Below are 14494 nucleotides of genomic sequence, written 5' to 3'. Positions count from 1 at the left end.
GTCACGTCGACCAACGTGTCTCACATCCAATGGGATTTCATCAAAGCCTTGGGAGCACCCGCCCCCGAATCATGGCTGGACCAATCGGATAAAAGTGTCGCGTCAGGAAAGCGACGTGCATCCCAGCATGATTGACGCACGCAGGTGAAAGTGGCAGGTGATGGTCGCGGCTCTTTCTCCTTGGTTTATAATAATACAAGTTCATGTGTGATCCCACAAGACACACACACACACACATATATATATACAGGAGCCACCAGTCGCTCACTGACACGTCTGCTGAACTATATTTGTACGGGACTTGCCAGAGTGGACAACCCCTTTCCCACTATTGCTCCAATGTGGGCATTCATTTCATCATCTGACCCCTTCTCCTCTAAAATTAGTCATTTAAGTGTTTTCTTTGGGATAAGCACTTTCCTTTTTACACCTCTGTACACCTCTGTACTCCTAAATCAAACAACAACAATCACATAACTACATTCCCCAGAATATCTTTCTCTTGTAGGGTGTTAAAAAAAAGTAAAGATTAGGCCTGCTCATGTTTACTGTGGTGGTCTATCCCCAGAGGTAAATGTACACATACAGTGGTGTGAAAAAGTATTTGCCCTCATTCCTTCTTTTTTTTGTCACACATGTTTCAGATCATCAAAAAAAAAAATATCAGAGAAAAAAAAACCCTAGTAAATACAAAATGCTGTTTTTAAGGGATGATTTCAAATATTAAGGCGAAAAGTTATCCAAACCTACCTGGCCCTGTGTGATAAAGGAATTGCATTAATAACCGGTTATTAGGTTTAGGGAGCAATTCTTTATTTTACATAGGGCTGGGTTTGGATAGCTTTTTTCCCCTTAATATTCGAAGTCATCATTTACATGCTGCATTTTCTATTTGCTCAGGTTATCTTTGTCTAATATTACAATTTGTTTGATGATTTGAAACATGTAAGTGTGACAAATAAGAGGGAAAAATCGGGAAATAGGCAAACACTTTTGCATAAAGATGGATCTCTTAGATTTTATTTATATTGTGCATAATGTAATGCATATTAGCAACAAAAGTAATCCCAGGACTCTTACATTGTAATATAACAACCTCGCCTTACAACATTAAAGACAAAAAAACATTCATTTGTGCAAGCAAATGAGGACAGTGCATGGGAAGAGAAACCTTCATTACTAACAGGAAGAAATCTTGCACAGAACAAAGCTCGGGGAGGGTGGCCATCTGACAGTGGGGTGAGAAAAGAAGAGCACAAAGCCACTGCAAACAATATAACAATAAATACTCTGCAGGCTTGGGGGATAAGGGAACATTCAGCTCAGGATGCAGAAAAACACAGAGAGGACAATGGACAAACTACGGGAAAGAGAGGGCACAAAGATAATAACGTGATGGTGGCATATATTAATAACTGGAGAGTGAAAGAGAGAAAAGCAAAGGATTGCTTAGTATAATGGGCAGCCAGGGTGTATAGCAGCATAAATAAGGGGTGGCTCAGGGTCACATGATCTGTCCCTGATGTGAGCTTGATTAAAAAGGAAAGTTTTAAGCCCCTAAGTAGGAGGGATTTAAGCCCAAGAATCCTGACAGAAGTACTGCAGGCCAAGCTAAAGTGAGCTAGAATAACTTGGTGAGACACAGTGTTTATAAGGGTTTCAGGGCAAAGGTCGGTTTAGAATTTATTTAGAAGTAAAAAGTTAAGAGATTCTAGATACACATGTAGGGTGTTGAAAATGCCCATAGGTGTGGAAATGATAACATTAGACTATAAATTATAGGCTGGTTAACTAAAACTAATGTTGCTACATACATGAATAATCTCAGAGGTCTTCCTCTTTCTGGCAGCTCCATATCCAGTAACTTTGCCCAATATATCCACTATCCCTCCTCTGAATATCTCCAAACCATCTCATCCTTGCCTCTCTAACCTTCATTCTAGATGCTATTCTTTCTTCACATATCATACTACTACTACTACTCTAATAATAAAAAAATACGGAAACTTGTATAAACTCTTATAAAAATAAAAACTAAGACACAATGAGAAAATGCATTCTGGAAGTGAAAACGGTTTGAAATTTTAAAAATTTACATCTAAAATAAGAAGAAAAATTGACTGTTGCAGCACCTCGTTTACGTCATCTGTCTCTCAATTGAATAAAACAGTGTCAAAAACTATAATAGACTTAAAACTTTCTCACGATATCACCGCTAAAACCGATTATAAGCTCAGTCTGGGACTGGTTATGTAATCACACCAAAGCATGTCAGGACAGAATTGTGGTCGAACTTTGGACTGAAACTGGATGTTTGCTTTTTTTGTTTTTTGTTTTTTTTTCCCAGATTTTTCCACCCTGATGACGAATTAGGAAATCAAAGAAGAAGTTACGTTAATGTCCTGCGACAGATAGAAGTAACCAATAGCAGACGGATTTTTCCGTCGTATTGACCAATAGGACGAGGCGAGGTCTATTTGAACGGTGAAAAGCGGGCTTGCACGCATTCGGGAGGGAAACAAAGAGAGCAAACAATTCGTCGCTGTCGGAAGCGAAAGAACTGGAATAGCTGGCTTTTTTAAAACCTCTGGGAAACTTTGTTAATTACAAAAAACAAAACAAGAGGTAAGTTTTTAAACTTAACTAGTCGTGTTGGGCATTGACAACAACACGAATTTTAATTTTAAGACTATAAATACGTACACGTTTGTCTTGAAGTCTTGTTGTCGACCTAGCTTGAACGGCTATAGCATAGCTACACTCATGTAGCCTTCCTTTAGCTTCTTGCCTTTTTCTCTAATTGTGACCGTTAATGTTTAAAAAACATTTCCCACAGGGTACCACCATGTCTCACAAACAGATCTACTACTCCGACAAATATGACGACGATAAATACGAGTACAGGTACGTAAGACATGCTTTTACGACATGCAGTTATATTAAGTTTTATTAAGATGACGCTTTGCAGAAAATGGCTCCAACTCGTTACACGACACCTCATGAGTATTTTTAATGCCCAACACAACTACGTTGAGAATGTAATATTACTTTTTCCCCCCGCAGGCATGTAATGCTACCCAAAGAGCTTGCCAAGCGTGTTCCCAAAACCCATCTTATGTCGGAGACCGAGTGGAGAAACCTTGGTGTCCAACAGAGTCAAGGATGGGTGCATTACATGATTCACCAACCAGGTAATAACTGACAAGCCAGTTATGTCAGCGTCATGATTTTGAATATTAGTTTGGTAGTTTGTGCTAGCGGGTGGGTGTGTAGTGGTGTAGCTTGTTGATCATATTGGCCTGAAACTGAGACGAGTGTTGTACCTCGTTCCTCTCCTTCAGGGAACAGAAGTTATAGACATAACTATTCGTTCTTCATAGTGATCATTTTGCAGGAAAGGCCAACTCAAAATTAGACTACAACTGTAGCTAATCACTTTCACTGCTATTGTTGTTCTCACCCTGTGACATTACCTTTAACTAAAGCTCTGAGAATGACCAGTTGGCGTGGTAGTGTATTGACCAACCAGTAGTCTAAAACAAGGAATTTATTTTTACAGAAGATAATAATGTAACATTTAAATAAACAAAGTAATTTAAAACTTAAGTGTCTGCATTTGAGGTGATGCAGACTAGAGGTCACCGCTACTGGATTTTGTGGGCCAAAGCACAAAATCCAGTTGGCACACCGTCTTTTTAATTAAGAGTTACAAGAGATGTTTGCGCCCCCCCCCCCAAAGACTCACATTGCTAGTTTCCACAAGATAATGAACCTTTCTTGTTGTTCCTCCTCCAGAGCCGCACATCTTGCTATTCCGGCGCCCTCTGCCCAACCCAAAATCATAAAGGAGATTCTCTGGGTCCTTCAGGGACATCAGTCTACCATGTCGCAGATCAACTTATCACCATGCTCTGATTGCCATGTGGGCTGATTATGCTGGACCTGGAGAAGGACTGCTGCATTTATGAACAGTGATTATGGAATGGATTGTGTTGAAGGAAAAAACTATGACCCGCCTATTTGGGGAAAAGACTTCTGCATGTGTTAAGAGCAACACGACGTTTGCCAGAAACCTTCAATTCAGCTTAAACTGTCCTTTTTTGACTTAACCTGTCCATCTTGTGAACATGCTTGGATTTTTCCAGCTTTTTAGAACAATTGCTGTAAGATGTGGGGAGTGAAACTTGATCAACCATTTGAGTTATTCTAAGTGCTTTCTGGGTCGAGCTCTAGCAGAATAGTTGGATCCTAAATTGAGTTGGACTTTGACGCCACAAATCAAGGTTTCAAAGTCTCATGTTGCTGCTTGGTTAAAATGACACTGTAGACTGGCATTTAATGACATTTTGCCATATGCAGATGAGGGAAAGCCTGCATTTGAGTTGGATTGATGCTAGTCTTGATCCAGTTTTCTCAAGCATGTGTATTAGTTCTGGCTTAATGTCTGGGTCTATACCAATGAGCTGCTCAGTATTTATGAAACGTTTTGCCCTTTCTGAAATAAATGTAATCTTTTAAATCTTAGTGTGGACTTGTGTTATGCTGGTTTACTGATCTCAAAAATGCAGCATGAACCTGAATGAGCTTGGTGGTGGGGAATCTTTACAACATGGAGTTTTGTGACATTTTCAGCTCACGCAGAGTTGAATTCAATAAATCTATTTTGTGTCAGTTTGTGAGGAAACAAATCTGTATGAAGCCCTTGATGGCTTCTCTTGAAATTCACAATTACTACAGGAAGAAGCAACAAGATATTTGGAGCTCATAACTGGAAACCTACTAATTAACTGACTTTTGCACCATAGTCTGCAAATCTTAATACTTGAACTGCATCAGATGCTAAAAATCTCCATGAACGACTTATTGCATGCATTGAAGCACTGAATGAGTAATGCATTTGATAAGGTTTTAGCTGCATAGGGAGTTTTGATGTTCCCCAAAAGGCAAATAACCCATGCAAAATGATAGCAAAGAAACAGCAACTCTATCTTCTCCAAATATGTATATAATGTCAGTGACTTCCAGCTGACATCCACCTACACATCAACTGCAGGCTGATCAATCACACTTAATGTTGTGGAAGTTCTCCCCAGAGGCCCATTCTGAACCAGGTTAGCCTCTATAATCCTGATAAATTGACATGGTTCTGCTGTGTGGGCTAAAATAATCCGATAACACACTGATGCCTGTAGCATTAAAATTTTTTATTCATGATGCATATTACCTTGCCAATATTTGGTCTCATCTATAGTTAGTAGCAGTTATTATGCAAGTTTTTTTTTTCCAGTGACATCTTTTTAGTTGTATAGGTTGTCTCCCCCCCTCCCCCCTCCCCCAAAAGCCTTGGACCCAAGACTGTGACTTAACATTTAAATAAAGGCGAGTTATAGCTGCTTTCAAATTGGCACATGTACACCTTTTTTTTTGAAAAGCTTGCCTTATTGCCTTACCTGTCATACTGTAGTGTGGCAAGCCCCGCTAGATTAAAGTGTGATCTCACAAAATAGACTTGTGTGCCAGACAGCTGACTTGTGGCATTATGGTGCACAGTTGGTGTTCTTCCAGTGGCAGTCATACTGCATCTGTTGTCTGACACTGTGACTAGACTCTCATTTTTCTTATTAGTTGCTTACAAACCACCACCAGTTCCTGCCGTTTAATGTGCAGCATGTGTCTCATCTACGAGTTGCTTTCTCTGGGAGTGTTTTCCTGAACGTGCATGTTGTTACGATGGCGTACTTACATAAAGGGAGAGACGGGCACAATGTTTGCCACACATTTAGCAGTTATGCTCTGTGTAAAAGGTTAATGGATTATTGTTGTACTGGGGGTTTTAACCACAGGGATCAAAACCAGAAATGAGGCTGAATAATTCAGAGGACTTGTTTTGCGAGTTATTTATGAACCAACTTTAGCTGCTTGAATTTAGAGACAAAAAAGCCTTGATAGGGTGAATGGTGTAAGACTTGCTTCACTAGAGCAAGAATGTTGTAGCTTCAAGATCTGAAGAGAGGCTTAAACCTGCATTCTTCCCAATGGCCTTCAGCGTTTTAAAAAAAATGTGAGAATGTAATGAAATTAATGAGGTGATGTCCCTTTTGTTTTATTGATCTGTGACCTCAGTAAATACTTTCCTGAAATGTTTGTGGCGTAAATCGGTAGTTTAAAGTCTTATTTAATACAACATGGTGTTCATTTTATATATTATAGCAGCTATAGGGTCAAAAAGGAAAATTGTGCTGCGTTCAGAAGTTGGATGTCAGTAGTAGCAGTGAGGAAAATGTTACAAGATAGAGCCTACTTGGTACTCTTTGTATGGTTTAGTGAGTCACAAATACATGATGGTGGAGGCACAGATTACATGTTCTACAGTTTTACTATTTTTTTTATACACTCCTCCCCTCTTGGATAGGAAAGACGTGGTTGGTGTGGCTTCTCTGACTTTACGAGTAGGAAGTCGACTTGAAGGGATGTTCCAGCTCAAATTTGGGAAGTCAGGATGTCTGACTTTGTCTTTCAAATGGAACACATTTGAAATTGAAAGAATGGTATACTTTGCTACGTGACTAAAAAGTCACTAGCCCATGACAGTGGAGTATCCTTCAGTTTCTCTGCCCCTCATTTGTCATGTCTTTGTTTCAAAACAAGCAGACGGCAACAGCAAAAATACTGAGTTTGATACTTGACAGCAGAATTTTAATAGGTCCATTTGTCAAATAGCCTAACTAGTACTTTTTCTCTCCCTTAATCTGATTATTATTTTTTGATCATTTGATCTCTAAAGTGTCAGATTCTGAGAAACTACAAACAGACTTTCAAAGAATAATGCTACAATGATGCTATCAAGAAACTGGAGAAATTTTAGCTTGCTTACTGCATTGCTGACTTTAAAAAAAGTAAATTTTTGTTTGCCTAATAACTTTAGCTCTACTAACTGTGTACACAATTAGAATCACTGTGCATCTAAAATCAGATCCCTTCAGCTTTAACATTTCCAGGTTAGAAAAAACAGAGCTGTTGTGAAAACTTCAGGAGGGATGTTGCGTGAAGTTGAAAGAGGTCGCTAAGATAAAAGATGAGAACGCCTCAGTTTCATGGAGGAAATCAGAGCAGGTTAAAAATGAATTTTCCCTCTTAACTTAAGAGTTTGGTTGAGTTTCCTACAACATTTGAGACTATGTATGTCTATAAATCAGCAGTCCTGCAGTGTAATAAATCCTCAGATGGGTCAGGCAATAAAAAATGGTTAGGCTGTTTAAGTGTCAAACATGCAGCCTGAAGGTGTGAACCGACCAAAGGGTCTAATCTGGCCCACTGGATGGCTCAGAAAATGTCAGAATTGCAAAGGAGAAATATCTAACAATGTAACAATGTTCAGTTTTACAGTTTTCTCACTGACAAAGACATTTGGCAATCCCATGAAAATATGTAAGTAAATCACGGACCGAGCCAATGACAGATATTTACCACTAGTATTCTATTAAATGACACTTTTTCATATGTACCATAGAAATTGTTGGTCCATAACAACAAATTTTGTGTGTGTGTGAATTAACCGAACTTTTCGGGTTTTAATTACAAGACAATGTCCAGGTGATTATTGTGGGAAACACTTGTTTTTAATATAGTACAGTGAAAAGTCTTGCGTCACACTTCATTTCTTTGTATTTTGCCAGGGAAAGTGAGACACGAGATTTATTGAAACATAAATGGAACTACAGTAAGTAATCTTCAGGAATACTTCTACAGGCTTCTCAGAGGACAATTAAAGCTCTTCCTTGGATATTGGCTGCCTTTTTTCTGCTCTCTGTCATGGTTATCCCACACTTCTTCAATAATGTTGAGCTCTTGGCTCCGGGAGGCCAGTCTATGACTGATAGTGTTCCAGTGTGTGTTTTTCTATCCAGGTGTGCCTTTACTGCACTGGCTGTATCTTCGGAACCATTGTCATGCTGAAAAATGAAACTCCAGATAGCATTGCACGTGCTGATACAAATTAGCACTTTTCTCTGTGCATAATGTTTTTGTCAATTTTAACAAGATCATGGACACTGCTGGCTGAAATGGAGCACTAAACCATGACCGAACCTCCGTCGTGTTCTAAAGATGGCTATAGACACTCACTGTTGTACCTCACTCTTAACCTACTCTGATTCACTGGTGTGGTCCACTTAAGGTCAAATTGAGCTGCATATGATAAAATATTGACACCCCTGGTTTTGGCAGTCAAAAATCGATCATTTCTGAGAACAAAGAAATGTAAATAAAAGGTGCTTACCATCCGCACCAGATGCCTTAAGCTGAATGATTTTAGTCACAAAGTGATGGACTCATTCACAGAGAAACAAATGAAAAAGAACCCCCTCATCAAATACAGCATCGTGTCAAAATGTTTCTGCAACCATCCACAAAATCATAGTTGCACACTTTGGACTGTGGGGGGCAGTGCAACACAGGTATAAAGCAGAGGGGCTCATTTACATTAATTCAGCAGGTATCTTGCATATATTCTGCAATGAACACAGAAAATAAACACAAATGTCTGACTCAGTGTTATATTAGAATTAATCTGCATCTTATGTTTGCATGAATCACATTTTTAAAACCATCTCTGAACTGTAGGCTTGTAGTGTCTCTGTGGTTAAAAGCAAACGTGTTAGTGTGCAGGTCCCCGACGCATGCAGACTAACAGTGGGTGAAAGCAGCTCATGGCAACAATCACACACTGTGGGTAGAAACTACACAACTTTGGAAGTCAGAGGTAATGGAGGAAAGAAAATGTTTCTTGAATTTCAGCAAAATGTCTCACAGTTTCTGTGAAATGTTTTACAGGTAATAACTAGGATATGATGGCCAGCAATCTGTGCCTCCTGCTGAGATTCAGAGACGTGTAGTGGGCAGAATAAGATGTTTGGCGCCTTAAGGTGGAAAAAAAAAAACCTTGACTCTGGGCCAGATATCTATGAATCATGCTGAAAATTGGTTCCTGTGGAATCTTAAAGGTAAATGGTAACCTACACTGTACTCTCAAAATAAAATGGTGAACCAGCTTATGAGGCCGACGACCTTTTTACTGAAACTCGACCAGTCAGCGCCTTATAATATTATTACTAATATAACTGTGGTCATTTTTAGAGGAGGAGATTATTTCACTCTGACTTCAAGTCCAGGAAGGAAACACAGAGTGAATGAAAGCTGAAATTAGAGCTTCAAACATCGATAATTTTCATTATTGAGTAAGCTTCAGATTCTCCTCACATATAATTCATGAATAATTTGGTTTAGGAAATGTCAAACAAACACTTGTGTTCAGATTTTTCTGTTTCTCTGACTAGCCATCTTAAAACCCAAAGATGCTGTATATGTTCTAATTCAAATTCAAAAACTGGCACTCAATATTTTTTTCCTTGAAATTAATTTAGAAATGATCACTAAAGCAGTTTTAGATTTCATGTAATCTAGCTTGGGTCACCTGACATTAGGTGAGAGGTGGTTGTTACTACATCACAGAGGTAGAGAAGGACAACTATTCACCATTAGTAAAGACTTTGATCCTATAGAAGTCAATGAGAAAACTGTGTTCTGTATTGACCTCTACTGATGAGTTTTTGATCTAGTCACTCATTTTGGAACAGATTGAATAAAAAATGAAGTCTATTATGTAAAACACAGTGTTATCTGTGGTATGAAAGTGCACGCTTATTAGTTAACGACTAATCCCAGGCAGAACCGCTTTTGTTCTGCCTGATTTTTTGAAACCATGTAAAAATGGAAACGCTCATTTAAAAGCTTTAAGACGGGACTTCAGAAAGCAATGGCTGACATCATGGCAGCTACATTTTATGTCAAGATTATTTGTTAATAACGAACTGTAGGAAGGACCTGTATTGACACATCTGGTTGCATTCCTGGGTGTTTGAGCTGCTAATCTATTCTTTACATCACTTCTGGTTCTCACACTGTCAAAATTAAATCTGTTGTCATCACTGTGACCCAGTCACCACCTTATCCACCTTCTGTGAGCTAATCAGCTTCTGTCTTGTGTGCTTAAAATCTCACTGCCTTTCAGTCATTCTGCCTTTCAGACTTTCAATCATGCCACCCACCTCCTCTCCATCACAAATAGAGGTCCTTGTCTAAGTCTCCACCTGCTTCACCTCTGCCACCACCAGCGTGTAGACCAGAGATGTCAAACTCATTTTACATAGAGGGCTACATACAGCCCACTTAAAGTGAAAATCCACTTGTCTGAAGGCGTTTAACTACACACATTTCAACAGCACCCCTCAGTTTTTCTACATGATAAATGTGTAAAATTACAGAAAAAGTTGTGGAAGCTCACGGCCCAGACTGTCCCGCATTTATCAAACAAAGTTTTTGTTGATTAATGTAAACTTTCTCTTTTTTAACCTAAATTTCCGAAGTCAACAGTGAAAAACAGGAATTTTTCTCTTTAACTATTTAATAGTTTATTACTTAATTACTTTATTAGAATATGAATGGCTGTGGGGACCTCTTCATGAACAAAAATAGCTAAAAAAAATACAGTTAAAGTCCCAACATTTATGGCCTGCAATCAAATTTTCCAAAGCCTTCCAGGGGGTTGAATTGGAGTCTTTGCTGGGCCGATTCTGGCCCACGGGCCTTATGCTTGACACCCCTAGTTAGACTCTGGATCCTGTCCTACCATCAATAAACTTAATCAGATTAAAATAATAGTTTAAAATAGCTTAAATATGTAATAATAATAATTAATCATTATAATAATAATAATGATTACAACATAAATATGATAAATTAATATAGGAATTAAAATAATATAATAAAAAAATGTATTGCTCAAACTCTGTATTTCAATAAATCATGCTCAGTTCCTTCACATGATTTCTCACTATTGAAACTTTCTATGGGAGAACTTGAAGAAAATTCAAGCTGGGAGAAGTTAGAAACTCCAGACAGAGGCCCCCACCCAACCTGACATGTATCTTCTCTTTGCCTCTTTACTACTCATGATAAAACACAAGGCTTCCTTCCAATTCTCAGAAAATCTTTTTTTAAACTAACAACTGCTGAACTGACCGTATCTGTACCGTTAGTTACAAGAAAATTAAGCATGTCTGACACGTTTCCCATTTGTAAAAAAATTGCCATTGCCCGATGATAAATTGCATTTTCCCTTTTGCATCTTTCCTTTTCAGTCTAAATGTAGAAAATGAACAAAACACAGGAAGCCTCAGGTGAATATCTTACTCTTAAAACTTCTATAACTCATTGTAAAGATAATTATATTTTACTTTGGTCTAGTAACCCCAACAGTAATATAAAAACAGGACTGAAACAACCTATTTCTACAAAGCAAAGTTATCTCAGTGTTGTGTATCAGTGCTGCACTGATCCAGCATTTTAAACAGAGCAATTTTTAGTTAAATTCTAACCTCATACCCACTGCCAGGATTTTTCCCTGGCTGAGATTTGGGCCTTGGGTGACAGCATAATAAGTATTGTTCCATTGTTCCATGTACAGTTGGCCGTTGGTCAGTTTCCTGTTTGACAGCACTTGATGAATTTTCTTGTTATTTCTGCTGTTTTGATGACCAATATTATTCCTTAGTGGTAAGCCTCAACTATTATTTCAATGGTGGTGATTTTCCTTTGGCTCTGCTAAAAATTCCTCTCTGCAGAAAAACTGTCTGAAAACATTTTTGCTGACCTCCTGACGTTTAATGCCTCATCCTCTTGAACGATGCACAGTTGGGCTCCATGACCCTGTGACATCACTGTTGGGTGTGTTTAGAGGTGCAACAGCTCACCTGGGGCATGTTCAATCTGAAAACGGTGCACAATATTGTTTTTCTGCTTTTTCTGGGTCAAACAACATGTTTCCTTGAAACGGTGCACAATGTGATTTGAGATAAGTTTCTCTTGTTTGTGTGTGTGTGTGTGTGTGTGTGTGTGTGTGTGTGTGTGTGTGTGTGTGTGTGTGTGTGTGTGTGTGTGTGTGTGTGTCCGTCAGTGTGTGTGTGTGTCAGAAGTGCTGGCCAGTCAGCAACATCTGGTGTACAAATTTTTTTCAGGGGTGATTGCAGTCCTTTCTGCATCCAACTGTCTCCATCAGTAACTGACTAGTCTCTACTGTGATTGATTAGTCATTAACTAAAGTGGATGCTCATTAGCTAACAACTAGTCAATCACAAGTCCCAGTCAGACTCGCCCTTCCTCGTCACATCTGATTTTTTTGCAACCAAGATAGTAAAATGGAAACACCCATTTCAAGGATTCAAAACATGCTCAGAGTTAAAACGTCCACCTACTGTAGTGAAGGTGCTACTTATCAGTCTGGTGCTAAGTTACTCTTCACAAATAGAGCTTATATTCACTCAATCATTAATCTTGTGTTAATTGTGTAAAGGCTTGGTTAATTAAACAAGTAAAGCAGTAAAAATGGTATTTCACTTTGGATTGTGATAGCAGTGATTGATTAGAACCGTTACACCATCGTACATGCTAGATTAGGACACCAAATCGAAATGTTTATGCAACATGACAGCAAATATTTCATAAAACAGATCTGTGGCACGGGAGGCAGGATTTTGACTGAGATGAAGGACAGGAGGTGGTAATGCACTCAAAATTAACTTTAATGCTGTAGTTTAAACAGAATACAAAAGTCCAACACAATAGCAGGGCAGGAAGAGGGAAACTAAAAACTAGAAAACACCGAAGATGAAGACACACAACCACGAGGGAGGACATGACAAAGGACAGGGGGAGACTCAGACAATAAAGACACACCAGGTAACCAGGGAAAGGAAACAGTTGGGAGAACAGCTGAAACTAATCACATGAAGACGAGACAAGGAAGTAGAATTATATAAAATTCATGAATGACAGAAAATCATCAAAATAAAACAGGAAATAACAACCAATTAGGCACAGACGCAAACATCTAAACTCAACACAGAGAGACAAAAGACAGACATGAAGACAAAGCTGGGGGGACACAATAGGAACACAAAATTGATTTAACTGAATGAAACTGAAGCTCAGATGTGAAGGCATGAATTAACAGTAACTTCTACAACACATCAGAAAATAAACCAGAAACAAGAAATCTGTATTCCAACAATACAGAATGTTGAACCAAAATCCAGAGATAACCAAAAATAATGCTAGAAAAAACCTCGAACACCAAAAGCCCCAGTGGATAAAAGACTCAGGGACAGAATCTGAGTTTGCTTCTGTGTGATTCTTCTATATCTTTATTATTAAATGACTTCTTACCTCAATTAAAAAAAGACAACTTCTGAAAGACCTCGAAAGTGTCAGTAAGTTTAACCAGAAAATTCAACTGAAAAGGATTAAGAAGGTGTAAAGGAGGACAGCGAGGTGTGTAGATGTGCTCAGTTAAAGATGTGAAAAGAGAACAAGAGGAGGAAAATTTTGAAAACTGCAAAAATAAAGAAGAAGTTGAGACACAAAGAGACAAAGCCAAACTGGGCAAAAAGGTAAGTCTTCACAGGAGCAGGTGGAAGAGAGACGTGAATGGGAAAGAAATTCAAAAAGGGAGGAATCAGAGAAAGAAAGACATTAGGAGAGGAGAGAAAGAAGGTCAGACAGAGAGATGAAAAGTGCTCTGGCGAGAAGGGATATTTATGTCTGGGTGTCGTCAGCACAGTGGGACACCTCCTGAAAGAAGCCAAGTTTGATACAGAGTGCGAGAGATGAGAGAGCGCTAGTGTTTGAAAGATGGCTGATGGAACAAAGAGCCCAAAATTGCTCCATTAGACTGTCCAGAAAATCATATTCTAAAAATGAAGCATGGAATAATTTATAAGACTAATCTATCAAAGTATACAAAAAAGCCACTTGATTGGAAGTCATTCTAAGGTTAATATTCTGTGAAAAAACAAACCGTCTGTGATAAATTAATCTTTTAATAATACATTTCACAAAATGTATAATTCAGCTAATATGATTTACCGATTTTCCTCAGACTGATTCTGTCAAGGAAAGTGAAAATATAAAAATGATCTCCCAGCCCTAAGACACACAACATGAGACCTTGAGGCTAGAAGGGCAATTCTGTCGAAATGAGTGCTGTAGTGTATATTAAATTAAAGATCCTGGTGGGATTTGTCCAGAGCCAAAGGCACAAAGCTGAGCACATTTTAGAAGACAAAAAGAAATGAAAAAATAACTCGTTTCGGTATGAAAAGAGCATCTGAAAAACCCTACTGTGAGTTTTTCAGATGCCAGGTTCTTTTTTTCTTTTTAAACGAAAGTTTAAAAAAAGGGAACGTCAGTCATGGCGACAGCTTAAGTGTTGCATTATGATATTTAACATTGTTCAGTAATTGTCAAATCTGGATACCTTATTCTGCACTGCACAAGAGAAATGCAAATAAGTATGACAACAGTATCTCGTATGGTGCAAGGAATATATTCTGTCACTAATCTATTGAAGCTGAATCAAATTTCAGAGTTTTTTGTCATC

At 38.4% G+C, this 14494-nt stretch overlaps 1 protein-coding gene across 1 annotated transcript; it reads left to right on the top strand.

Annotated features, from left to right (window-relative positions):
• The first annotated feature begins 2494 nt into the window (after positions 1 to 2494).
• cks1b (CDC28 protein kinase regulatory subunit 1B) lies at positions 2495 to 4487 on the top strand. Its single transcript, XM_065471955.1, has 4 exons — positions 2495 to 2625; positions 2837 to 2904; positions 3064 to 3191; positions 3796 to 4487. The coding sequence occupies exons 2-4, from the start codon at positions 2846 to 2848 to the stop codon at positions 3843 to 3845; spliced, it is 237 nt and encodes a 78-aa protein (XP_065328027.1). The 5' UTR covers positions 2495 to 2625; positions 2837 to 2845; the 3' UTR covers positions 3846 to 4487.
• Positions 4488 to 14494: the final 10007 nt, after the last annotated feature.

The sequence above is a fragment of the Pelmatolapia mariae genome, linkage group LG22 (genome assembly GCF_036321145.2).
Source record: "Pelmatolapia mariae isolate MD_Pm_ZW linkage group LG22, Pm_UMD_F_2, whole genome shotgun sequence".
NCBI classification, from domain to species: Eukaryota; Metazoa; Chordata; class Actinopteri; order Cichliformes; family Cichlidae; genus Pelmatolapia; species Pelmatolapia mariae.
This window is presented reverse-complemented; position numbering and strand designations above follow the sequence as displayed.